The 19,573-nt window shown below is 46.8% G+C and overlaps 1 protein-coding gene across 3 annotated transcripts in view; it reads right to left on the bottom strand.

Moving 5' to 3' along the window:
• The window catches only part of TMEM163 (transmembrane protein 163), a 253,221-nt gene extending 234,103 nt beyond the window's left edge, over window positions 1–19,118 (bottom strand). Inside the window, exons 1-2 of one of the 3 annotated variants that reach the window (XM_060016913.1) lie at window positions 18,403–19,118; window positions 11,322–11,441 (exon numbers count right to left, since the gene is read on the bottom strand). In XM_060016913.1, coding sequence (XP_059872896.1) covers window positions 11,322–11,441; window positions 18,403–18,445 — 163 coding nt within the window. In that variant the 5' untranslated portion in view covers window positions 18,446–19,118. Of the gene's footprint in view, window positions 1–11,321; window positions 11,442–17,281; window positions 17,608–18,402 lie in introns of those variants that run through there. The other 2 variants (XM_060016911.1, XM_060016912.1) reach the window with 2 other exon arrangements.
• Between the last annotated feature and the right edge of the window lie 455 nt (window positions 19,119–19,573).

Genomic DNA, 19,573 nt, shown 5'->3' with positions numbered 1-19,573 from the left:
ACAGGGTAACAAAGAGAAGACTGAAAACAGAATGACTGGTTCAAAGTCTATTTAAAAACCACTCCTCCTGATTCCCTCCCCAACTCCTATCAGACACTAGAGGTTTATTCTCTGAAGAAGGTGCAACAGTCTCTTGTTGGAGGAACACCAGACTCAGCTAAAGGTGGGAAAATCAAACTGAGCTCTTAACCGGCAGACCAAGTTAAGAATTCCAAATAGAATGCTGAGATCTCAATCTTCCTCCTCAATTTAGCTCGCAAAACTCAGGCAGTCAGGTGTCTACCCTCCAGGCAGATCAGAAAGCCCTTCTCTGGGCAACCTGGGAAGTCCAAGAGGAAAGATCAGGAAGTATTAAACTGGAATCCACCCAACAAAACAGTCTAACCCACAGGGAAGTCCATCTACATGTTCAGAACTCTAGTCAGCTTTTATTATTTTTTTATTTTTTTTTTTAGCATCTTTATTGGAGTATAATTGCTTTACAATGGTGTATTCTAGTCAGCTTTTAAACACCCACTTTATTTGTCTCTTTTTTTTTCCATTATGGTTTATCACAGGATATTGAATATAATTCCCTGTACTATACAGTAGGCCCTTGTTGTTCACCCATTCTCTATATAATAGTTTGTATCTGCTAATTCCAAACTCCCAATCCATCCCTCCCCCACACTCCCTCCCCCATGGCAACCACAAGTCTGTTTTCTACATCTGTGAGTCTGTTTCTGTTTCGTATGTAAGTTCCTCTGTGTCATATTTTAGATCCCACATATGAGTGATATACAGTATTTGTCTTTCTCTGTTTGCCTTACTTCACTTACTATGATAATCTCTAGGTCTATCCATGCTGCTGCAAATGGCATTATTTCCTTTTTTATGGCTGAGTAGTATTCCATTGTGTATATATGCCACAACTTCTTTATCCATTCATCTGTTGATGGACATTTAGGTTGTTTCCATGTCTTGGCTATTGTAAATAGTGCTGCTATGAACATAGACGTAAACACCCACTCTTTTTTTTTTTTAACACCCACTCTTAATATGAACAGACTATCAAGGATCACCATTCACAGGATTCCTCACATGAGCCATGAACCCAAGGCAAGCAGGAAAAAAAAGCACCTTGGAGAAAGACAACACAAGAACCGGAAAAAGATTTTTTTTAACTATCATTAATATTTGCTCAGAAAGATAAGAAAAGATCTAAGGAAAAGATCAACAAAACAAGAGTTGGATGATTATTTAAAAGGCACACTCAGACAATTAAAAATAAACTTGACAGTAGACGAACGAAAAGCTCAATAGAAACGTAGGAGTATAAAGTGGAGGAAATTTCCCACAATGTAGAGCAGAAAGACAGAAAAAGATAAATGGAAAATTTAAAAAAAATAGAAAGGAAGGGCATACATTCATGAAAAAGACCCTACTGCAGCAAGTCTCATACAAAGGATTATGATTTAGAAAGGTTTAGGACTTAAATAGTAACCCTACAAATAAGAACTTCAAGACTCTTAAGGAACATTATTTCCTACCGAGAATTTTCTATTAAGGCATCAGTCAAGTGTCAGGATATATTAATGACATTTCAGGCTTGAAAGCTTCCCTTCCCTTGCGCCCCTTCCTAGATAGAGGAGCTAAAAGAAGATAAGGGTGTCAATCAGAGAAGAGAGAACGTGGTATCCAGGAAACGGGGAACTCAGCAGAGGAGAAAAATACAGGGAATGCCCAAATCCCTTGTGAAGGATGATCCTAGGATGCAGCTGGGCACCTAATAAAAAGGGCAACCAAACAGATTAGAGGATGTCAAACAGCTCCAAGAGAGATTTCTTCAAGATGAAACTGACAGAATTATCAGTGCATCTGAAAATATTACAGAGAAGTTGAGGTTGGAATAAAAATGCTGAATTAGAGTTTAATAAGAAATAGATGCAGAGAAAAGTAAACATAGGACTAAACAAAACAGATATTAAAACCAAGAGAAAATGAAAAATGGTGCAGGAGAGAAGTAATCGTTCTTCACCCTATAGCTCAGTGAGCAAGAATTATGTAGTCATAATAATGCAAAGCATAACTATTATGCAAGGATGGAAATTCGAGAAGTCGGCATGTTTGTGTGGGACCAGGAGGAGGGTAAAGGGTAAATTATCTTCTTCCATGGTGAGAAGTCAACAAATAATGCCTAAGTGACAAAAATTCAAGAGCTGGCATTAGAAGCCTGTTACTTATACAGATATAAGTAAATGCAAGGATCAACTAACTAGAGAGGCAAAGTCATTGCCAGGATGGGGACAAGGAGGAAACAGAGAGGAGAGAGAGTGGGGGCTGTTATAGTCCTTAAATTTTTCAAAACTACATCCATGTTATGGCTTCCATAAAAACAACAAAAATATATATTTCTTTGGTTATTTTCTATTTGGTCTTTTCAGTGTCTTTTCCATTCGTGTGTTTGATTCCTTTTTGATTGTCTACTCATTACATATACGCATTTTAAAGATTTTGTCAGGTAATTCTCTTCTCTGGAATTGGGAGTTCTAATCACATGCTGTCTGACTTAGTCATGGTGGATCCTTTCTCGGGAGCTTCCTATTGTTGGATTATGAGCTCATCTTTGGTGGAGTATCAGCCATGGGATGCTGCTGGGACTTACCTGAGGTTCTACACTTGCTTCTTTCAGGCACTCCAGGGATATTTCTGACCTAGAGCCACGTGTCTGTTAATATCTCAGCTTGAGGGTTCCTAGGCTACTCGGGCAGGATAAACTCCTAAAGCGGATGCCACGGTATATCCTCCCTCAGGACCTGAGCATTCATTCCTCAAGCCACCAGGAATGAGGGCTGCTGACGGCTCACAGTTACATCCCTCTCCTGGAACCAGCCTCAACTGAAGGAAGCTACCTCTGCCAAGGTTACACTTTTCCGTGGGGCAGCTCACACCAATGACTGCTCTGACAACCTTGCTTCAATTAGAAAATTCTGAAGGGCCATTCCAGTTTCTAAGTCCCTGTGGGACAAGCCTCTGAGGTAACAGCATCAAAGTTCAACTTCTCCCTCTGCCCAATCTTGATTCCCTTGCTCCCTTTCAGGTATTATTCCTTAGAGCCTCTCCCAGCCTCTACTCCCAATACACCTCTTGCAGTAAATCTCAGAGTCTCAGGATCTATTTCTTAGGAAATCAACCTAGGAAAATTCCAAACACAAACTTGCACAAGGTGAGTCCTGTGGTTATGAATTCTAGTGGAACACTCCCCAGCCCTCACCAAGCTAAGCTGAGTCAGATAAGCTTCCTTATTGTCTTCCTAGGCTGGTGAGTGGGTTTATTCTAGTCCATCCTTTCATTGACGGTAAAAGTCCTCTAGTCCCCACTATTTGCTCTGACATCTGTGGAGTTCCCCTTCCCATTAGGCTGGAGCTCTTCAAGGGGACCAAGAGACTGTCCCACTTCCTTTTTTTTTTTTAATGTAATTTTTTTTTTATACAGCAGGTTCTTATTAGTTATCTGTTTTATACATATTAGTATATACATGTCAATCCCAATCTCCCAGTTCATCCCACCATCCCCAACCCTCCCCCCTGCCTTCCCCCCTTGGTGTCCATACGTTTGTTCTCTACCTCTGTGTCTCTATTTCTGCCTTGCAAACCGGTTCATCTGTACCATTTTTCTAGGTTCCACATATATGTGTTAATATATGATATTTGTTTTTATCTTTCTGACTTACTTCACTCTGTATGACAGTCTCTGGGTCCATGTCCCACTTCCTAATGTCCTCTGTCGTACCTAGCAGAGCAGACAGGCAACAGAAATTCGCTAAGGACTGGATGAACACATCCACCAGCTGGAAGGAAGGATGAGCTGATAGGCATGGGAGAGTTGGCAGAGAGTGAGGAACAGGTCCCTTTACTGGGGGAAGGAGGGTTATCTCCCAAACTCTGGCATCATCTTCAGCCCTCAGGATGGGACACGAGGAAATAACCTCCTGTCAAGAAGTTTGCCAGACATTCATCTTCAGGGCGCAATTCCCAGAGGACCAAATCACAGCCCTGGAGTACAAGCAGACCAGAAAACCCCTTCTTGTCCAACCGGCTAACAAATATGCCTAGAAAGAGACTGACAGGCAATAGGAAAAGCCCTCAGGAATTTCCCACAGGGCTCTGGCCCGTTTCCTAGCAGAGCCCAGGCGCCAGCAAGGAGGGGCAAGGACCCGGCGAGTCTAATGAGATGAGTCCAGCCGGGGCTCACTGCCCAGCTCCCCTGAGTCATTGCCACCGCTGTGTGACAAAGACACCCCCATGCAAATGCACCCTGGCCACACTTTTAATTAAAGGCTCTGTGCAGAATGCAGGGAGAAGGAAGGCCGAACAAGCAAGCAGCCGCTAAGACCCCTCCTCCACTGTGGCTGGAAACAGCAGCTCACGGTTAGCGTGGAGACTCAGGAAGATGCGCTCTCCTAACAGCCACAAGCGAGTCCGGTCAAAAGAACCCTGGATCCTTCGGTCCAAGAGGAGGCACAGGGAGAGGGGAGGGCGGGAGAGTAGAATGAGGGGGAGGGGGAGGGAAGGGGCCTGCAAACCCCTTCCCCCTTCCCCACAAAGCTGAAGACGGCTTTCCCCCTTGTTTCCATTCACTTGAAAACGCTGCCGTGCCTTTTTCGGAGCTCTTTACCTGCAAATGTACATCCTCAACCTGCTGCAGCCACGGTGGCCTCAGCAGGAAGATGTCAAAAACTACTCCAGTCCAATCAATATCTGAGCGCCAACTGTGTTAGGGGCTGAGAAAGCAGACTGGAGAAGACGGCGCCCTGCCTGTGAGGAGGGTGTATCAGTGCACAGAGCGACAATGATTGTGTGTCACGTTCCTGACTGCTGGGTGCCCACGCGGCTATGGGCAAAAGGGGCATTTCAGACAGCCCGGAGGGTCAGGGAATGCTTCCTGCAAGAGGGGATCTTTCATCTCAGTTTTGGGGGATAAGTACAATTTAGCAAGAAAACAAAGCGGGGGGTCAGGAACAAAGGGCATCTGAGGCCAAGGGCAGAGCAGGTGCATGCGTATGAGAGCACAGGGCTGGACGCAGCATTTGGGGAACTACACGGGGATGCTTGTGGGCTGGCATGGCCGGGAGATGGGAGGAGCCGAGCACAGCCAGGAAGGCGGGGCCAAGATCAGGAGGAGCCTCTAGGTAAGCAAAGGGGTGGGAGGAAAACACTACTCCGTGTCCGTGAGGCATCACTGAGCCAGCGTATGGGGGAGGGGACCAGGCAGCAACCTGTGAGGACACGACCTCGAGGATATGAAGGAGGAACCCAGAGGCAGGGCGTGTTGTCAGGATGAGGCGCCCAAACTGTGTTTCAGCCTGTTCCTCCCTCCCGGTTTCCACCTCTCAGAATCAGCATCCCCGGTTATCATTCGCCCGGCACGTTCCCGGGTGGCAAGTTATCCCACTCAGCACGGCCAGGATGTGGCTCACAAGCTTCCTGCCCACATCCTGCCCCAACCGTGTCACCCGGCTCAGCAGCCCAGGCAGGCCGTGGTTGGGAAGTTGTTCCGGAAAACTCTCCACCTCGAATCGACTTCACACTACACTAGGGAAACAGCAGCTCGGGAAGAGGCCGGGCTCTTTAGAAGACCAGCAAGAATAAGACGCCATATCTAACCTAAGTACCAACGGGAAGCGTGCACAGCACCACATCTGGGCTTCCCGTGCCCAGAGAATGTCTAGAATAAAATACAAGACACGGGCAACAAACATCGTCCGGGAGGAGCAGTAACAGGGAGAGAGCTTAGGATAGAAAAGAGACTGGCACCGTGTACCTTTGGCCTCATGAATTTTTATAATGTGCACATACTTCTTTTATCGATAGGAATAAAAAAGAACAGCAAACAACACGAAGGATCATTCTATGAACAGAATAGAAACCAACTGTTGAAGTCTTTGGTTCAGGGAAACAGTTCAGGGGTTGAGTCTTAAGGACACAGGTAGGAGAGGAGAGGCCCTCACAGGTGTCATCATCCAATGGCATAGGGGACACAAAGGGGAAAACTGGGATGAAGAAAATACACTGTGTGATGGGTAAAACTACTCTGGCGGATGAGTCCTGGTGGCTGGGGAGGGCCCTCTGAGGATTCAGCCACCTGGAGATTCATGGGAAGATGAGCTTTGCTGAAAGATGCCCACTTGCATCCTGAGGAGAAGTTGGGGTGTCTGAGAAAGTGGGGCAAGGGTCAGATCAGGACGCACGTTTTAGGCCACTGTAAAAATTTTTTTGGCCACGCCGCGGGTCATACGGGATCTTAGTTCCCCGACTGTCCTCCTGCACTGGAAGCAGAGTCTTAACCACTGGACTGCCAGGGAAGTCCCACCACTGTAACTATTTAGACGTTACTCTTAGGGCACCAGAAAGCCACTGGAGGATCTTCTATCTTCTTTCCCACCTCACAAATGTGTCACTTGAGAGATACCTAAAAAAGTTCCCAGACATATTTTGCTGAGTTTATAGAAGAATCTGTCATTTCATTTCACTTATCTTTCAACTCTTGGACTCACAAATTAAAAAAAAAAAGAATAAGTACACTTATTCTACCATTTTTAAGGGTCAACAGTTTATATGAAAACCAGATATATTACTTTAAAACTCCCAAATATAAAATCACTCCTTTCAGAAAATTTTCTAATTCTTTTTTTTTTTTTTTTTTTTTTTTTTTGCGGTACGTGGGCCTCTCACTGCTGTGGCCTCTCCCGTTGCGGAGCACAGGCTCCGGACGCGCAGGCTCAGCGGCCACGGCTCACGGACCCAGCCGCTCCGCAGCATGTGGGATCTTCCCGGACCGGGGCACGAACCCGTGTCCCCTGCATCAGCAGGCGGACTCTCAACCACTGCGCCACCAGGGAAGCCCCAGAAAATTTTCTAATTCTTAAATCTACTGATTGACAAAATTTTTGAGTGAGCTTTTTTCTGAGAAGATCTTGGTTTGGAGTACTTTTTTTTTTTTAAGTAGAACTGTGTATCTTAGGAAAAGTTTTCCCCTGAGAATGTTTCAAATATATCTTCATTTCTCACAGAACATGTATTGAGTGCCTAAAAATTAACTTGCACTCATTCAAAGCTCAGAAAGAGTTAGAATGCATTTTCCTAAATCATTCTAACAAAGACATCAATGATGTCAAAACTCTGAATTTTGAAACAGAACTTCTGTTCTCTTTCTAGCCTCATTATTAAAACAGATTTTTTTAAGGTTTGTTCATAACAGGATTGCCATTTTCCATGCTGCCTACCGATTATAAACAGAAGTAATTTTAAAGCCAAGCTAGAGCTCTCTCTGAAATATTCAAGATGTATTACCATCTGGTTTTATATCAGCATTTGAGCAGGTCCAAAGAATCACTACATTACCAAGTATTATCAAAAATAGTTCATTTCCCTTTCAAAGCACATATTCCTCTCAAAATACTTTCAAGTCACAAACTCTGAAAATTCACCTAATTTTTCAAACTACACCAGACATATGAATGTCAACCGTAGTTACATATGTAAGTGATTTGTCACAGATCACTCAGTAATGCTGACCAAAGCTAGTTTCATCTAATGGTCTTTTGGAAAGTACTAATTTGGGAAAACCTGGCATACCTGATTACTTGGAAGCATATAGGAAGTAAAGGGTAATAGTCTTTATTTGCAATGTACACACTATGTAAAAATACAAATATTCCCAGCCCTGAGAAAAAGTGCCCCCCTAACATATATATACAACAGCCTCATTTCCAAACACAAAAGAGACAACAGCCTTTCTCCAGAGGATGCTCAGCTAAAAATCAGCATCTACGAGTAAAGAGAAAATGGCAGGTGGGGAGATAAAGATGGGTTTCTAACTGAACCTGCAGAAACAGCTCCAAGACAAGGCCCTTAGCCAGAGAATGGCTGTCAGATTTTCCAGCTGTCTCGACAAGATTTCAATTGTTCATAAAATAAATGAGACCTAAGCCTGGTATCTAAACAAATGTTTAGATGAAATTTATTTCTAAGAAATCTTTTCCTTCCACTTAACTGAAAAAACACTTTTTAAGATTTCTCTCTGTTCATTCATTCAACAGTCTTGAGTACTGATTCCATGTAAAGATGTTCATCCTGCCCCCAAAGAGTTTACCATCCAGTAGTGGCAAGAAGGCATGACAATAAACACAGTCTTCTACTCTTCACCATGATTATCACCCCCTGGCAACACACACACACACACACACACGCACGCACGCACGCACGCGCGCGCGCAGACACATACTCCGAACACTTCTCTGCCATCTCAAAGCACTGCATTCTATAGCAATTCTCTTTAAAATGCTAACTGGTTCAACCTGACCATTTCACAGGATAAAACGGGGGTTTGCTAAGCCAGACCATATTCCATTTTATCCCATCTCTCTGTCAACCACCTCCTTGGAGAATAAGACTGGGGGCTCCTTCTGACACTTTTTAAAAAATACTTTTACTGCACTTTCTGAAACGTACCATTTTCCTTGAAATACTAATTTACACAACTTCAAAAGTCAGTTTATATTGCTCAATCTCTACTGATTTTCTCTCCCTTCAAAACTATGAAAAGGATTGAGCGAAGGCCTGTCAACATGTAAACGATGCCTTAAATTTTTTTTAATATTTCATTTCACAAAATAAACTTAGGAAACTAAAGAGTAAAACCAGCAGCGCTAACAACACAGCCACAGGCCACCTCAAGGGTCTAAAATACGAAACACAGGTGCACGTACACTGAAGCTACTCTGTAGTTAAAGCGGGGAAAAATATAGTTTATCCTCTACATGTTTTGGTTTCACTGGACCAGAACAAGTTGAAAGCAACTTGGGGACAAATTGAATGTACCATAGAAAGCAACAAAGATCATATCACGTATATGTCAATGCCAACATTTTATAGGCAAGAACTTACAGGAGTTAAATTGTTTGCCTGCCATAAAAAAGTGGTAAGACTGTTCTGAAAAGAAACAGATCGCTTCTCACAAAGCAATATTCGAATTCCATATGCATTATGCAATAGTCTTTTCCTATTATAAGAAATGGAACAAAGTTTTTATGATAACTCAACTGATCAGGCATAATATGGGAAACCAAAATTTCCTCCAAATTTGTTCTTATTCTGAGATTAAAGACATCAAATGTAGGATTCTTCTCCCAAAGGAAAGACTTGCTCAGCATTTCTTCACATTCAGGTCCTCATTCAAACACCCACGTTATAGAGTTGTTAACATCTCTATCAGGCACACAGCCGTGCATCTGAGTAACTATTATTCTGTTTGTAAATCACCTCTCCCTTCCTGGCATTCCTCTTTCTTTCCATATGTAAATTATGGTGTCAGATTCGGACCCCACCACCAGCCACCGCGACCAAATTATGCTGCAGGGACATTAGTCGGGCTCCAGGGACATCAACTGGGCTCGTTATTCTTGATTCAGCATTAAAAAAAAAAAAAGGAGGAGGAAGAGCTATTTTCAGGAATCAGAATTCCTCTTTTTTTTTTAACATCTTTATTGGAGTGTAATTGCTTTATAATGTTGTGTTAGTTTCTGCTTTATAACAAAGTGAATCAGTTATACATATACATATGTTCCCACATCTCTTCCCTCTTGCATCTCCCTCCCTCCCACCCTCCCTATCACACCCCTCTAGGTGGTCACAAAGCACCGAGCTGATTTCCCTATGCTATGCGGCTGCTTCCCACTAGCTAGCTGTTTTACGTTTGGTAGTGTATATATGTCCATGCCACTCTCTCACTTCATCCCAGCTTACCCTTCCCAGAATTCTTCTTGATCAGATTTCTGGCTCACTGGTAAATGTTCCTACCCTGAAATGCATTATTCTTGGCTGCTAAATGTGTGGCTTTAAGAAAACAAAAAACAGGGCTTCCCTGGTGGTGCAGTGGTTGAGAATCTGCCTGCCAATGCGGGGGACACAGGTTCGAGCCCTGGTCTGGGAAGATCCCACGTGCCGCGGAGCAACTGGGCCCATGAGCCACAATTACTGAGCCTGCGCGTCTGGAGCCTGTGCTGCGCAACGGGAGAGACCACGATAGTGAGAGGCCCGCGCACCCGCGCACCGCGATGAAGAGTGGGCCCCACTTGCCACAACTAGAGAAAGCCCACGCACAGAAACGAAGACCCAACACAGCCATAAATAAATAATAAATTAATTAATTAAAATTGCAACCTCCCTTTAAAAAAAAAAAAAACAGGAATCAGAAAAAAAAATTAAAAAACAAAACAAAAAGCCAAGACATGGTACTACAGTGTTTCCAATATAAATTGCTTCCAGGAATATATGCTGAGTTTTGCAGGGAACACTTGGTCAAATTCTAATATTCCCTCTTGGGAGTCAACACCAACTTCCAGCAGCAGCTCTAACTGTGCAGAATGGAATTTCAAACACACACAGGGCAGCATCTTCCGGCGGACACAGCCCTTTCTTCTCCTACTCTGTGGGTGTCACATGAGACACCTCATACGATACTCATCACTTAGAATATAGATCTTTCTGTTAAAGTCATAAATTAATCACGAAACGCACAAAATACATTCTTTTCCCTAACATTAAAGAAAATAAATAAAAAACACTGTGGTTTCCAGCAAGGTTGAGCTGAAGCTGAATGTCACTGCTTAAGCTTGTGAATCACCGCACGATGTAATAAGAATAAACACCACACACACATCTCTATAGGCTGCAAATGTTAGCAGAGAAAAACGCATGTCATGGGGCTTCCTAACACGGAAACAGGACCATCCATGGGCAGAAAGTGTTCAGTTGTATTCGTTCCTCTTGATTATAATAAATATTTTTGTTTCCGTGGCCACTGAAAACTTGAGAGAGGACCCTCCCATTCTCCTTTCATTAAAACGTACACATGATTTTATTCTAAACCTTACGCAGATATAATCGGGGGAGAGATTGCACTCATCTGGTGGCATGAGGCTCAAAATACGAATCTCAAGGACGTACATTTGTCACACGCCAGCCCAGGCTGAAGGCATCCACCAAGGGAATATTTTCACTATTCAGCTGGCAGCCAGAATCTACTACCACGAACCCGCATACTGATGAGAGCCAAAGCCCCCAGCCACGTTCTCTATTTCTTCTTCTTCACCACCTCTTGCCTCTGCAGAGGAGAGAAGCCATTTTGCTAATTTATAAGCAACCTGACTATGCAACCATTGAAAACAATTTACTCATCAATGACAGTCGGCTAAAAGCAAAAGCACATCCCATAGGAGTCAGAGAATAAAACAGGCAACACCGGCACATACATCGCTCAGCAAGACGCTGGATACTCACTAAAGGCAGCCACCGCCAGGGCCAGTGTGACAATAATGGAGAACCAGGAGACCCACAACGCCTTCTTTCTGTAGTTCTGGGCTTCGTGGGGTTTTAGCCGAGTGCTGCTTTCTAGTAAGCCTGACAAAAACAAGGAGAAAAGGAAGTTAGGCATTTCCTTATTAAGAAACCCACAACTAGAGCTATTCTTTCTTAGCCAAGGATTGCAAACTGACAGCCCGCGGCCGAGATGTGGGGTTTTTCCATTGAAATATAGTTGATTTACAACACTGTGTTAGTTTCAGGTGTACGGCAAAGTGATTCAGTGATCCAAGAGGTGTTTTAACATTTAGGAGCGTCGCACGGAAATCAAGCTTTCTAGCCTCTCTTGAAAGATCTCGGGCTCTGGCAATATTTGACTCGTGTTCCCAAGGGTAATGGCAGCTGTCTTCTTTCTCAAGTACCCTACCACCCCCTGACCTGACATATGACCCCAGCCATCCCCCCGCCCCTGTGGCTCACTGGCTCACATAGGTGCTGCTCCTTCTAACGAGACTTTTTCATTAGAAAAAGAGCACAGGTAGCCCACATCTGGTTGGGCATTTGGGCTCCTCAGCGTGGCACTGATTTGCATTGCTCCATCAGCATGGCCCTAACTGGCGGACCGGGTTTTGGGGTTGTGGAATACAAATGCCCCCACGCCTCCCCTCAACAGTTAACAGAAGGAGGACCATTCCTCTTTAACCACAACCAACAGCCACCAGGCCTAAATGACATGCCACGTTTTCTTCCCTCTCTTTCTGCTCTATAGTATCTATTCCTGTGTATCAGTCAAATGTCAAAAAGTTCTCACACTATTGCAGCAGGGTAAACCTGCTAAAACGGGAGGTCGCTCCCCAGGTGGGTCACGTGTAAGAAAGGTTTGATTTCGTCTCCTCTGCTTTCAACATTGAGAGTCCTCAAGAGTAACAGAAATTCAGGACGACTCTGAGGCAACGCCCAAGCTTCAGCAGCCATGGGTTGAAGACTAAAACATCTTCAGCACGATCTTGATTTATATTTTTTCTTCTCCTTTGTAAAGAGATCATATACGGCATCTCTTAGCTGCATGAAGAACGAAACTCTCAGCCCGGCATTCTACATAAACAGGACAACATCTCTGGCCAAACAACCCATAATATACCTTTCAGAGGTGGAGCAGCCTCATCACAACAGCTCCAAATGATGAAGGAATTGGTAGTCAGAGCTTAAGCACCCACCTGTAAAATAAGGCACAGTGTGCAACAAATCACACCTAAGCATTGTGGAAAAGGCATCTTTCCGTTAGACTGACTGGGTACCACATTAAGCCTCTGGTTGCCAAAAACTGCATCCTGCTCAAAAATTATAACAAGGACCCTGTTAAAACTTCCCAATTCCATTAACTACCCAGATTTAAGCACCCTGAAGAGGGCCTAAATAAACAGGAAATGTGGAGAAGCCTGCTTACTGAGTCCAGTGTACAGACACAGATTTTTTTTTAATAAATTTATTTTTTTTTATTTTATTTTTGGCTGTGTTGGGTCTTCGTTGCTGCGCATGGGTTTTCTCTAGTTGTGGTGAGTGGGGGCTACTCTTCATTGTGCTGCACAGGCTTCTCATTGCAGTGGCTTCTCTTGTTGTGGAACATGGGCTCTAGGTGTATGGGCTTCAGTAGTTGTGGCACGAGGGCTCAGTAGTTGTGGCTCACAGGCTCTAGAGCGCAGGCTCAGTAGTTGTGGCGCATGGGCTTAGTTGCTCTGCGGCACGTGGGATCTTCCCGGACCAGGGCTTGAACCCGTGTCCCCTGCATTGGCAGGCGGATTCTCAACCACTGCACCCCCAGGGAAGGCCCCACAGATTTTTTAATCATTGAAACCTGTAGACTTATTTACAAGCAAAAGGTAGATGAATTTGCAAAAGGTAGGTAATAAACTCCATCTCCATCACCTCACTGTAAAAATCTCCCCAGACCTTCCTTTAAAAATGCACTTGGACAGAAAAAAGGAAGACCTTCTCTCTTATCAAATTGTGCCCTGGGTACAAGTGATTTCAAACTGTCCCTTTGTCTGCTTCCCTACCTGCTGAAAAACACCCCATTCTAATTTTAAGCTGTGATCACCCTTGACTCCAGTTAAAGCCACAACCTAGAATAAGCAGGTCCCAGTGACTCCCGATAATTTATTTCCCTTTGCCCAAATGATATGGAAATCTTTCTTTCATCCTGGCCAGTTGATTTTCAAGAGAAGTGAAGCTGTAACATTTAAGTACTGACTCAAATAAGCAGTTCATTTGCTGGGTACTGTGACAGCAACCATCTTGAGAGGTTATCCACTGGGGGTAAAAACGAGGTTTCTTCTAGAAGTAGATTTAATTTTCTAAGAGAAACAACAAGGATCTGGGTTTTCAATTCCAACACCTGACATTTATTTTCCCTACCAAAGCCAGCTGTTTCCAACAACATGACTGGAGCTGACCGCACAGACCAATCATGTGCCTCACCCCAGAGTGGGCCAGCACTCCCCTTGGAGGGAGTCTGGGATGCCAGCTCACCTGGGCTGCACTGCCCTGCCAAGGTGGCAGGTGAATCCTCTGATCAGCAGGACTGGTAGTTCTTCCACAGATCTGATCCTGTATGTGCTTCCCCATGAGATGCTTCAAACTTTAAACACTGGAGTAAATTGGAAGACTGTCCAAGAAGGGAAGAACTTTCCCATTTCTATCCAACCTTCTGTTTCCTGCTAGTTTTCCTTCCTAAAAATAGAGCTAATACCAAGAATGGAAAACTTCCCACTCCTCAAAGGAAGTGGGGTATAATGACCTATGAGGACCCAGCTCATAAATGAAAGGTCCGCACACAGGTGCCACTACCTCCGCCCCGTGCTAGCTGCACGCACACGTGCAAGACACAGAGATGCGCTGAGAATTCCTGAAGCTTTCAGGAAGCTGTGTGTCAAAGGTAGAAGAAAAGCAGCACAGCCTACAGAAGCCAAGGCAGGCCTCAAATGTGCACACAGGGCTGGGTCCTTCCTACCCATAGTTGGCCTCCACATTCAAATTTTTAATCTCACTTGAATTTCACCTATTTGTAATTTGGGCCTGGCAAGAGTAAGCATAAGGGTTGTATTAATGAAGGACTGATACCTTATTTGGGGGGGGAGGAGATGCAAATATATGCAGGGAGATTGAAGCCATCAGTCATTTCCATGCTAGTATGAATTAGTTCCAATTGCTTTCTCCTATGAGTTAGTCCCGCTTGGATTCTCTGAAAGAAGGGGTATATTCATTAGATGGGAAGGTAGTAGGAAATGCTGAAGCATGTAACACTCCAGGGCCCTAAGGCTTGGGGCAGAATGATGGGAAAACACCTGTGGGGAGAAAAGTGGGTATTAAAAGGTAGGGCGTGGAAATGCGTAAGACAAACTTGGCCTATGTTTTGTTTTAGTCCCTAAAGGTCTTGGACCACAAACCTCTTGCTCCCTGAACTACAAGGCTCAGTAACTGCAGTGTCATTTGGCTGACAATATGAGCTCATTAGGGTTCTGGGAACCAGCCCACATCACTTCTAAGGAAAAAGTACCTCTCAAGTCTCCAAACACTAGATGTGTATAAAGCAAGCCTTTGATCAAAGTTAAATGGAGCCTGTCACAGGGTCCTGATAGCTCAGAAGGAATTTAGGGCAAGAGAGAAGGCCAAGTATAGGTACAAATCCAGGTGCCCACCCACCAGAAACACACATACCCATTGGTAGGTATTTAGGCCTCGAAGAAAGCAAGCCAGACGTGATGTAAAGATACACATCAAGCAACTGCTGAGGCTTCCTCCTCCCCAAATCCTCTCACCATTAGGAAAAAGGTAGCAGCAATGGAACAGTTCCCAAGGGATACAAAACATCGATATTGGAAAGATGCAGCCCCGTTAATAAAAAATAACACAAACACAAAATATTATAAGAAACCTCCCTAGGTAAGCTTCTGATTTATTTAATAAAAATGACTCATTCAGCATTAACTCTTTGCTGCCAGGAATGGGTCAAACAGAAGAATGTCACACTGACTTTCAGCTTTCAACGCCACATGGCGCTGGGTTCTTTGGGGGACAGGGTTCATCTTAACAGAGAGGCAGTGTGTGACATGCAGCGCTTTCACACAGTGACAGTTTATGAACAGTGAATGCTTTCATGCTATAACATAATGGAAAATGAAATTCAGTTGACCAGTGAAAAATAACCTTAAGAATAAATTCAGAAGGGCTTTTTACACTTGAGCATGAGCTACAAAATGACACTAAATATTAACTGGCCCTAGCACTTTTTTCCCTCCTATCATTTTGTGAGGTGGGGAGAAATAGGCCAGCTTTTACAGATGACCTGCAATGCTACAAAAATAAGCCCAGCCCAGAGCTCAGTGTTTCTTCAATGCAAAAATTTTAAAATCCTACAACACTAGTTATAGTGGGAAAGGTAATTAACACGACCTACCCTAAAAATAACAGGTTTTACTGGGTGCTTGTGATGTCACCCATCATCAGCTCGAAAATGATTGTCGAGTTAGGTGAGAACAGGAGGAGAAACTGCAACATAGAGGCGGAACTCGTTGCACCTGGAGGGGCTCCAGTTCTCACCCGGGCATCCCTGCCGATTCTCTGGGAATTGCCGTTTGCATGCTTCACATGCTACAATTTAAAATTTCTAAGACGAAAGAGATCGTGCATCCGAACACTAAACCGGAATAAAAATGTACAGGAGATACTAAGAATAGGACAGAAACCTGCGAAGACTGAAATATACAAATCCGCCGCAGCCAACAAAATAAGGCTTCCAAGAACAGGGGGTGGAAGTGGCGACGAGCCGGCTCCCCGTTAAGGGCCGGCTGTCAGAATCCCGTTTCGGCCACTAACCGGGTTTAGGAAAGCCACCGAGTCTTTCTGAGGGGGCCGATTTGGATTTCAATTCAGCAAGAAGCAGAGAAGGTATAGACGTGGCTACGAAGAGGGCTCCCTCTGAGGCAAAAGGAAACGAGAGAGGGAGAAAAAGAGGAATGTAGAGAGACACGGGAATGAACAGGGTACTCGCCCATTTCTTACAGGCAACTCAAAGGGGGCATCAGCTGTCCGTCAGAGGGTCGGGTTTGGCCTCCCCAGAAAGGGACGTTTGCGGGCTTCCAGGCCAGTGTCTTGGGAAGGATTCTGAAGGGGCTAGGGATGGGCGCTCCGGGAACCATCACGTTCCAGTGGCATCCATCCAGGATTGGTGGCCCAAATCCAAGTGTCCCAGGCCTCTGCCCCCACCGGCAGACAGCGGGGCAGTGACCCACGGTAAACTGGGTCCCCTGTAAATGAGAGTCGGGAGTCACCCGACTCCCGTTCGCCGGGGCGGTCGCCGAGGGACTCCTCGAGGCTAAATCCGCAGAGGGAAATTCTCCCGGGGAGCCGGCGGGGGCCGCAGGGGGCTGGGGAAGGAGGATGCACAGAGCTCAGGACCCTCCCAACTGAGCAGGACCCGCAGTCCCCGGGAGCGCTCGGCTCCGAAAGAAAAGGAAAAAAAAAAAAAATCACACACACAGACACACACACACATACAGACACACACACACACACAGACACACGCACACGCCTCCCGCAAACTTTTCCACTGGGCGCCGGAGGGACCAGGGCTGGCCGAGAGGAGGACGCGGGCCCCGGCGGGGTCGCCCAGGAGGCAGCACGGTTCGCGGGTTCCGGCGAAGGCTCCGCGGCCCGGGCGGCGCCGGCCGAGGGAGGTGGGGCTGCCGCCCTCTGCTCTCCGCGCCTTCGCGGGAAGTCCCGGCTCCGCGCCCCCGCGCGCGCCAAGGAGCCAAGCCCCGCGTCCGGCCCCACCCGCCAGCGGGGAGAGGCGGGCCTGGAGCAGCGGCTCCTCAACGCGCCCGCCCGGCGGGAGGAAGGGGCCGGGCCGGGGGAAGGGACCCGGTGCGGCGCGCGCTCACCTCGATCCTCCAGCCCGTCGCTGAACTGGCCGCTCTCGCTGATCCGCAGCTGCCGCTCCTCCTCGGGCTGCGGCGGCTCGTGCGCGGGGGAGCTCAGCGGGCCCGGGCCGGGGGCGGCGGCCAAGGGCGCGTGGACCCGGGGCGGTGGCGGGACGGCAGGGCCCCGGGGGCTGCGGCGCTCGCTGCCCGCGGCCGGCTCCATGGCGCGGGGCGGCGACGACGAGCGCGGCGGGTACTCGAGTCAGAAGTGCGAGGCGCAGCGGCTGGGAACAGGCGGAGGGACGCACCGACCGCACGGAGAGGGAGGGCGGGCGCCGCGGAATGGAGGTGCGGCGGTGGCAGGGGGCGGGGGGTGCGGGCGCGGCGCGGCTCGCGTGGCGGGTGGCAGAGCCTGGAGCCCAGTCGTCGGCGCCGCGCTCCGCCCCCGGGGGCAGGTGCGTGCGGCAGGGACCCGCCCCGAGGCACGGGCGCCAGAGCCGGCGCTCCGAGGCCGGTGGGAAGGGAGGGATGCAGCCAGGCCTGATACCCGGAGGCTCGGCGGTGTGGGAGGACGACTGGGAGAGCCGTGACTAGCAGGCGGCCGGGGCAGGGCCTGGTGAGGGTGTGACAGGAGACCTGCCCCACTCGTGCCGCGGGATGGTGACCAGAGGAGACCGCCCCCGACCCCGGACCCCACTCCTTTACCGTCCTAGAAGCCTGCGGCCGCGCTTGGGTAGAAAAGCCATCAGCGCCCTAATTTGGCATCTTTCTCCTCTGGAGTCGCACAGGCTTCAGAGACTATGGAGGGTCTCCTGCCTGGGCTGCCATCCTCACCGCCCATCCCGGGAAAACGAGGTTCACCTGCCCCCAAGCCCATCCGTGTCGGGCCTTCTTCTAGGAGCTTTGATTGCCCTCCAGCACCAACTTAAGGGGGCCGGGTATCTTAGGACCACAGGGCGTTCTAGAAGATGTTTGGACCCCACCCCGCCCTCCTTGCGACTGCCCCTGGGCCTTGGTCCCAGCCGGCTCTCTCCTTCCCCTCTGAGTAGCCGAGTCTTGCCCGTACTTCAGGCCTCCGATGGAAGCCTCCCTCCTACAAGAAGCCCTCCCCTGGCTTTCTTGGCGCGGCCAACTGTCCCCACCTCTGAGCGCGCGGAGGTCGTCCCTTTGCGCCGTCGGGCTCATCTCCGCAGCGAGGCGGCGAATTCGTCTACTCCGGGACCCACGCCCGGCGGTGTAGCTCGGAGAGGTGCCGAGGGGGGATCAGCCATTTGTCAGATTCAGCTTGAATGTAATAGCAACATTCAAATTCACGAACCTAGATTTCACCTTCCTATGTATAATCAGTCTTCAGATTTAATGAGTTCTCTAAAATGCCAATTCCTCGTTTAAAGCCTGCCTACTGTGGGGAACGGCACCCTGTTTTCTGAAGAGTAACCGGTTTCCTTTCTCATTCTCGCTTTGCCTGCGATGGAAATCGGAGCGGGATTTAAATGCCTTTGTCGTGCAGTGGAAACAGCACTAGCACTGGGAAGAGGGTCTCATTTTATTTTGTTGCTGTTGTAGGGTTGGAATGAGAATATCTGAGTTGACCTTGGCCAGCTCACGTTACCTTTCGGACCACTCATCTAACTACAAACGGAAAGAGTTGGGACTAGGGCGTTTCAAAGGCCCCTTCTTGCTAGGAAGGGAGGGAGGAAAGGAAGGGGAAAAAAAGCAAAGAAAAACGCTATGATTCTTTGGACAAAAAAACAACAAAAATTTTTACCCACTGGTCTTGCTTCTCTCTTCTGAGGTAGACAGACTTCGGGTACTTGTAGACACCCCAACACACACACCTCTATTACTCTCTCCCACCCAGACTGTTTTGCTCCAGGTTTTCGCATTTAATCAGTCAATGGCTCTCAAACATAAGAATCACCTGGGGAGTATACAAACAAAACTACCCAGGACTCACCTGCTGCTAGAGATTCTAATATCACAGGTGATAATGTGGGTATTTTCTAAAGCTCCCTTCCCATTCTTTTTTTTTAATGTTTTTATTGGAGTATAATTGCTTTACAATGGTGTGTTAGTCCCTCCCCATTCTTAAATCATCTGGGGAAGATTTTTTTTAATTTATTTAAATGCTGATTCCTTGTTCTTTGAGATTCTGATTCAGTAAATCTGGGATCTGGCAGAGAATCTTCATTTGAATAACACACATTCTGATATAGATTGATTCCTCTAGGAATCTTTGAGATTCTCACTACCTTACTACCCTCCACAATCTGAACTTTTCTCTCACTCTCTCTATTCCTCTCACACAAGCAC

This window comes from Delphinus delphis, chromosome 7 (genome assembly GCF_949987515.2).
Source record: "Delphinus delphis chromosome 7, mDelDel1.2, whole genome shotgun sequence".
NCBI classification, from domain to species: domain Eukaryota; kingdom Metazoa; phylum Chordata; class Mammalia; order Artiodactyla; family Delphinidae; genus Delphinus; species Delphinus delphis.
Note: the sequence above shows the minus strand (reverse complement) of the source record. Positions and strands in the feature narration are given on the sequence as shown.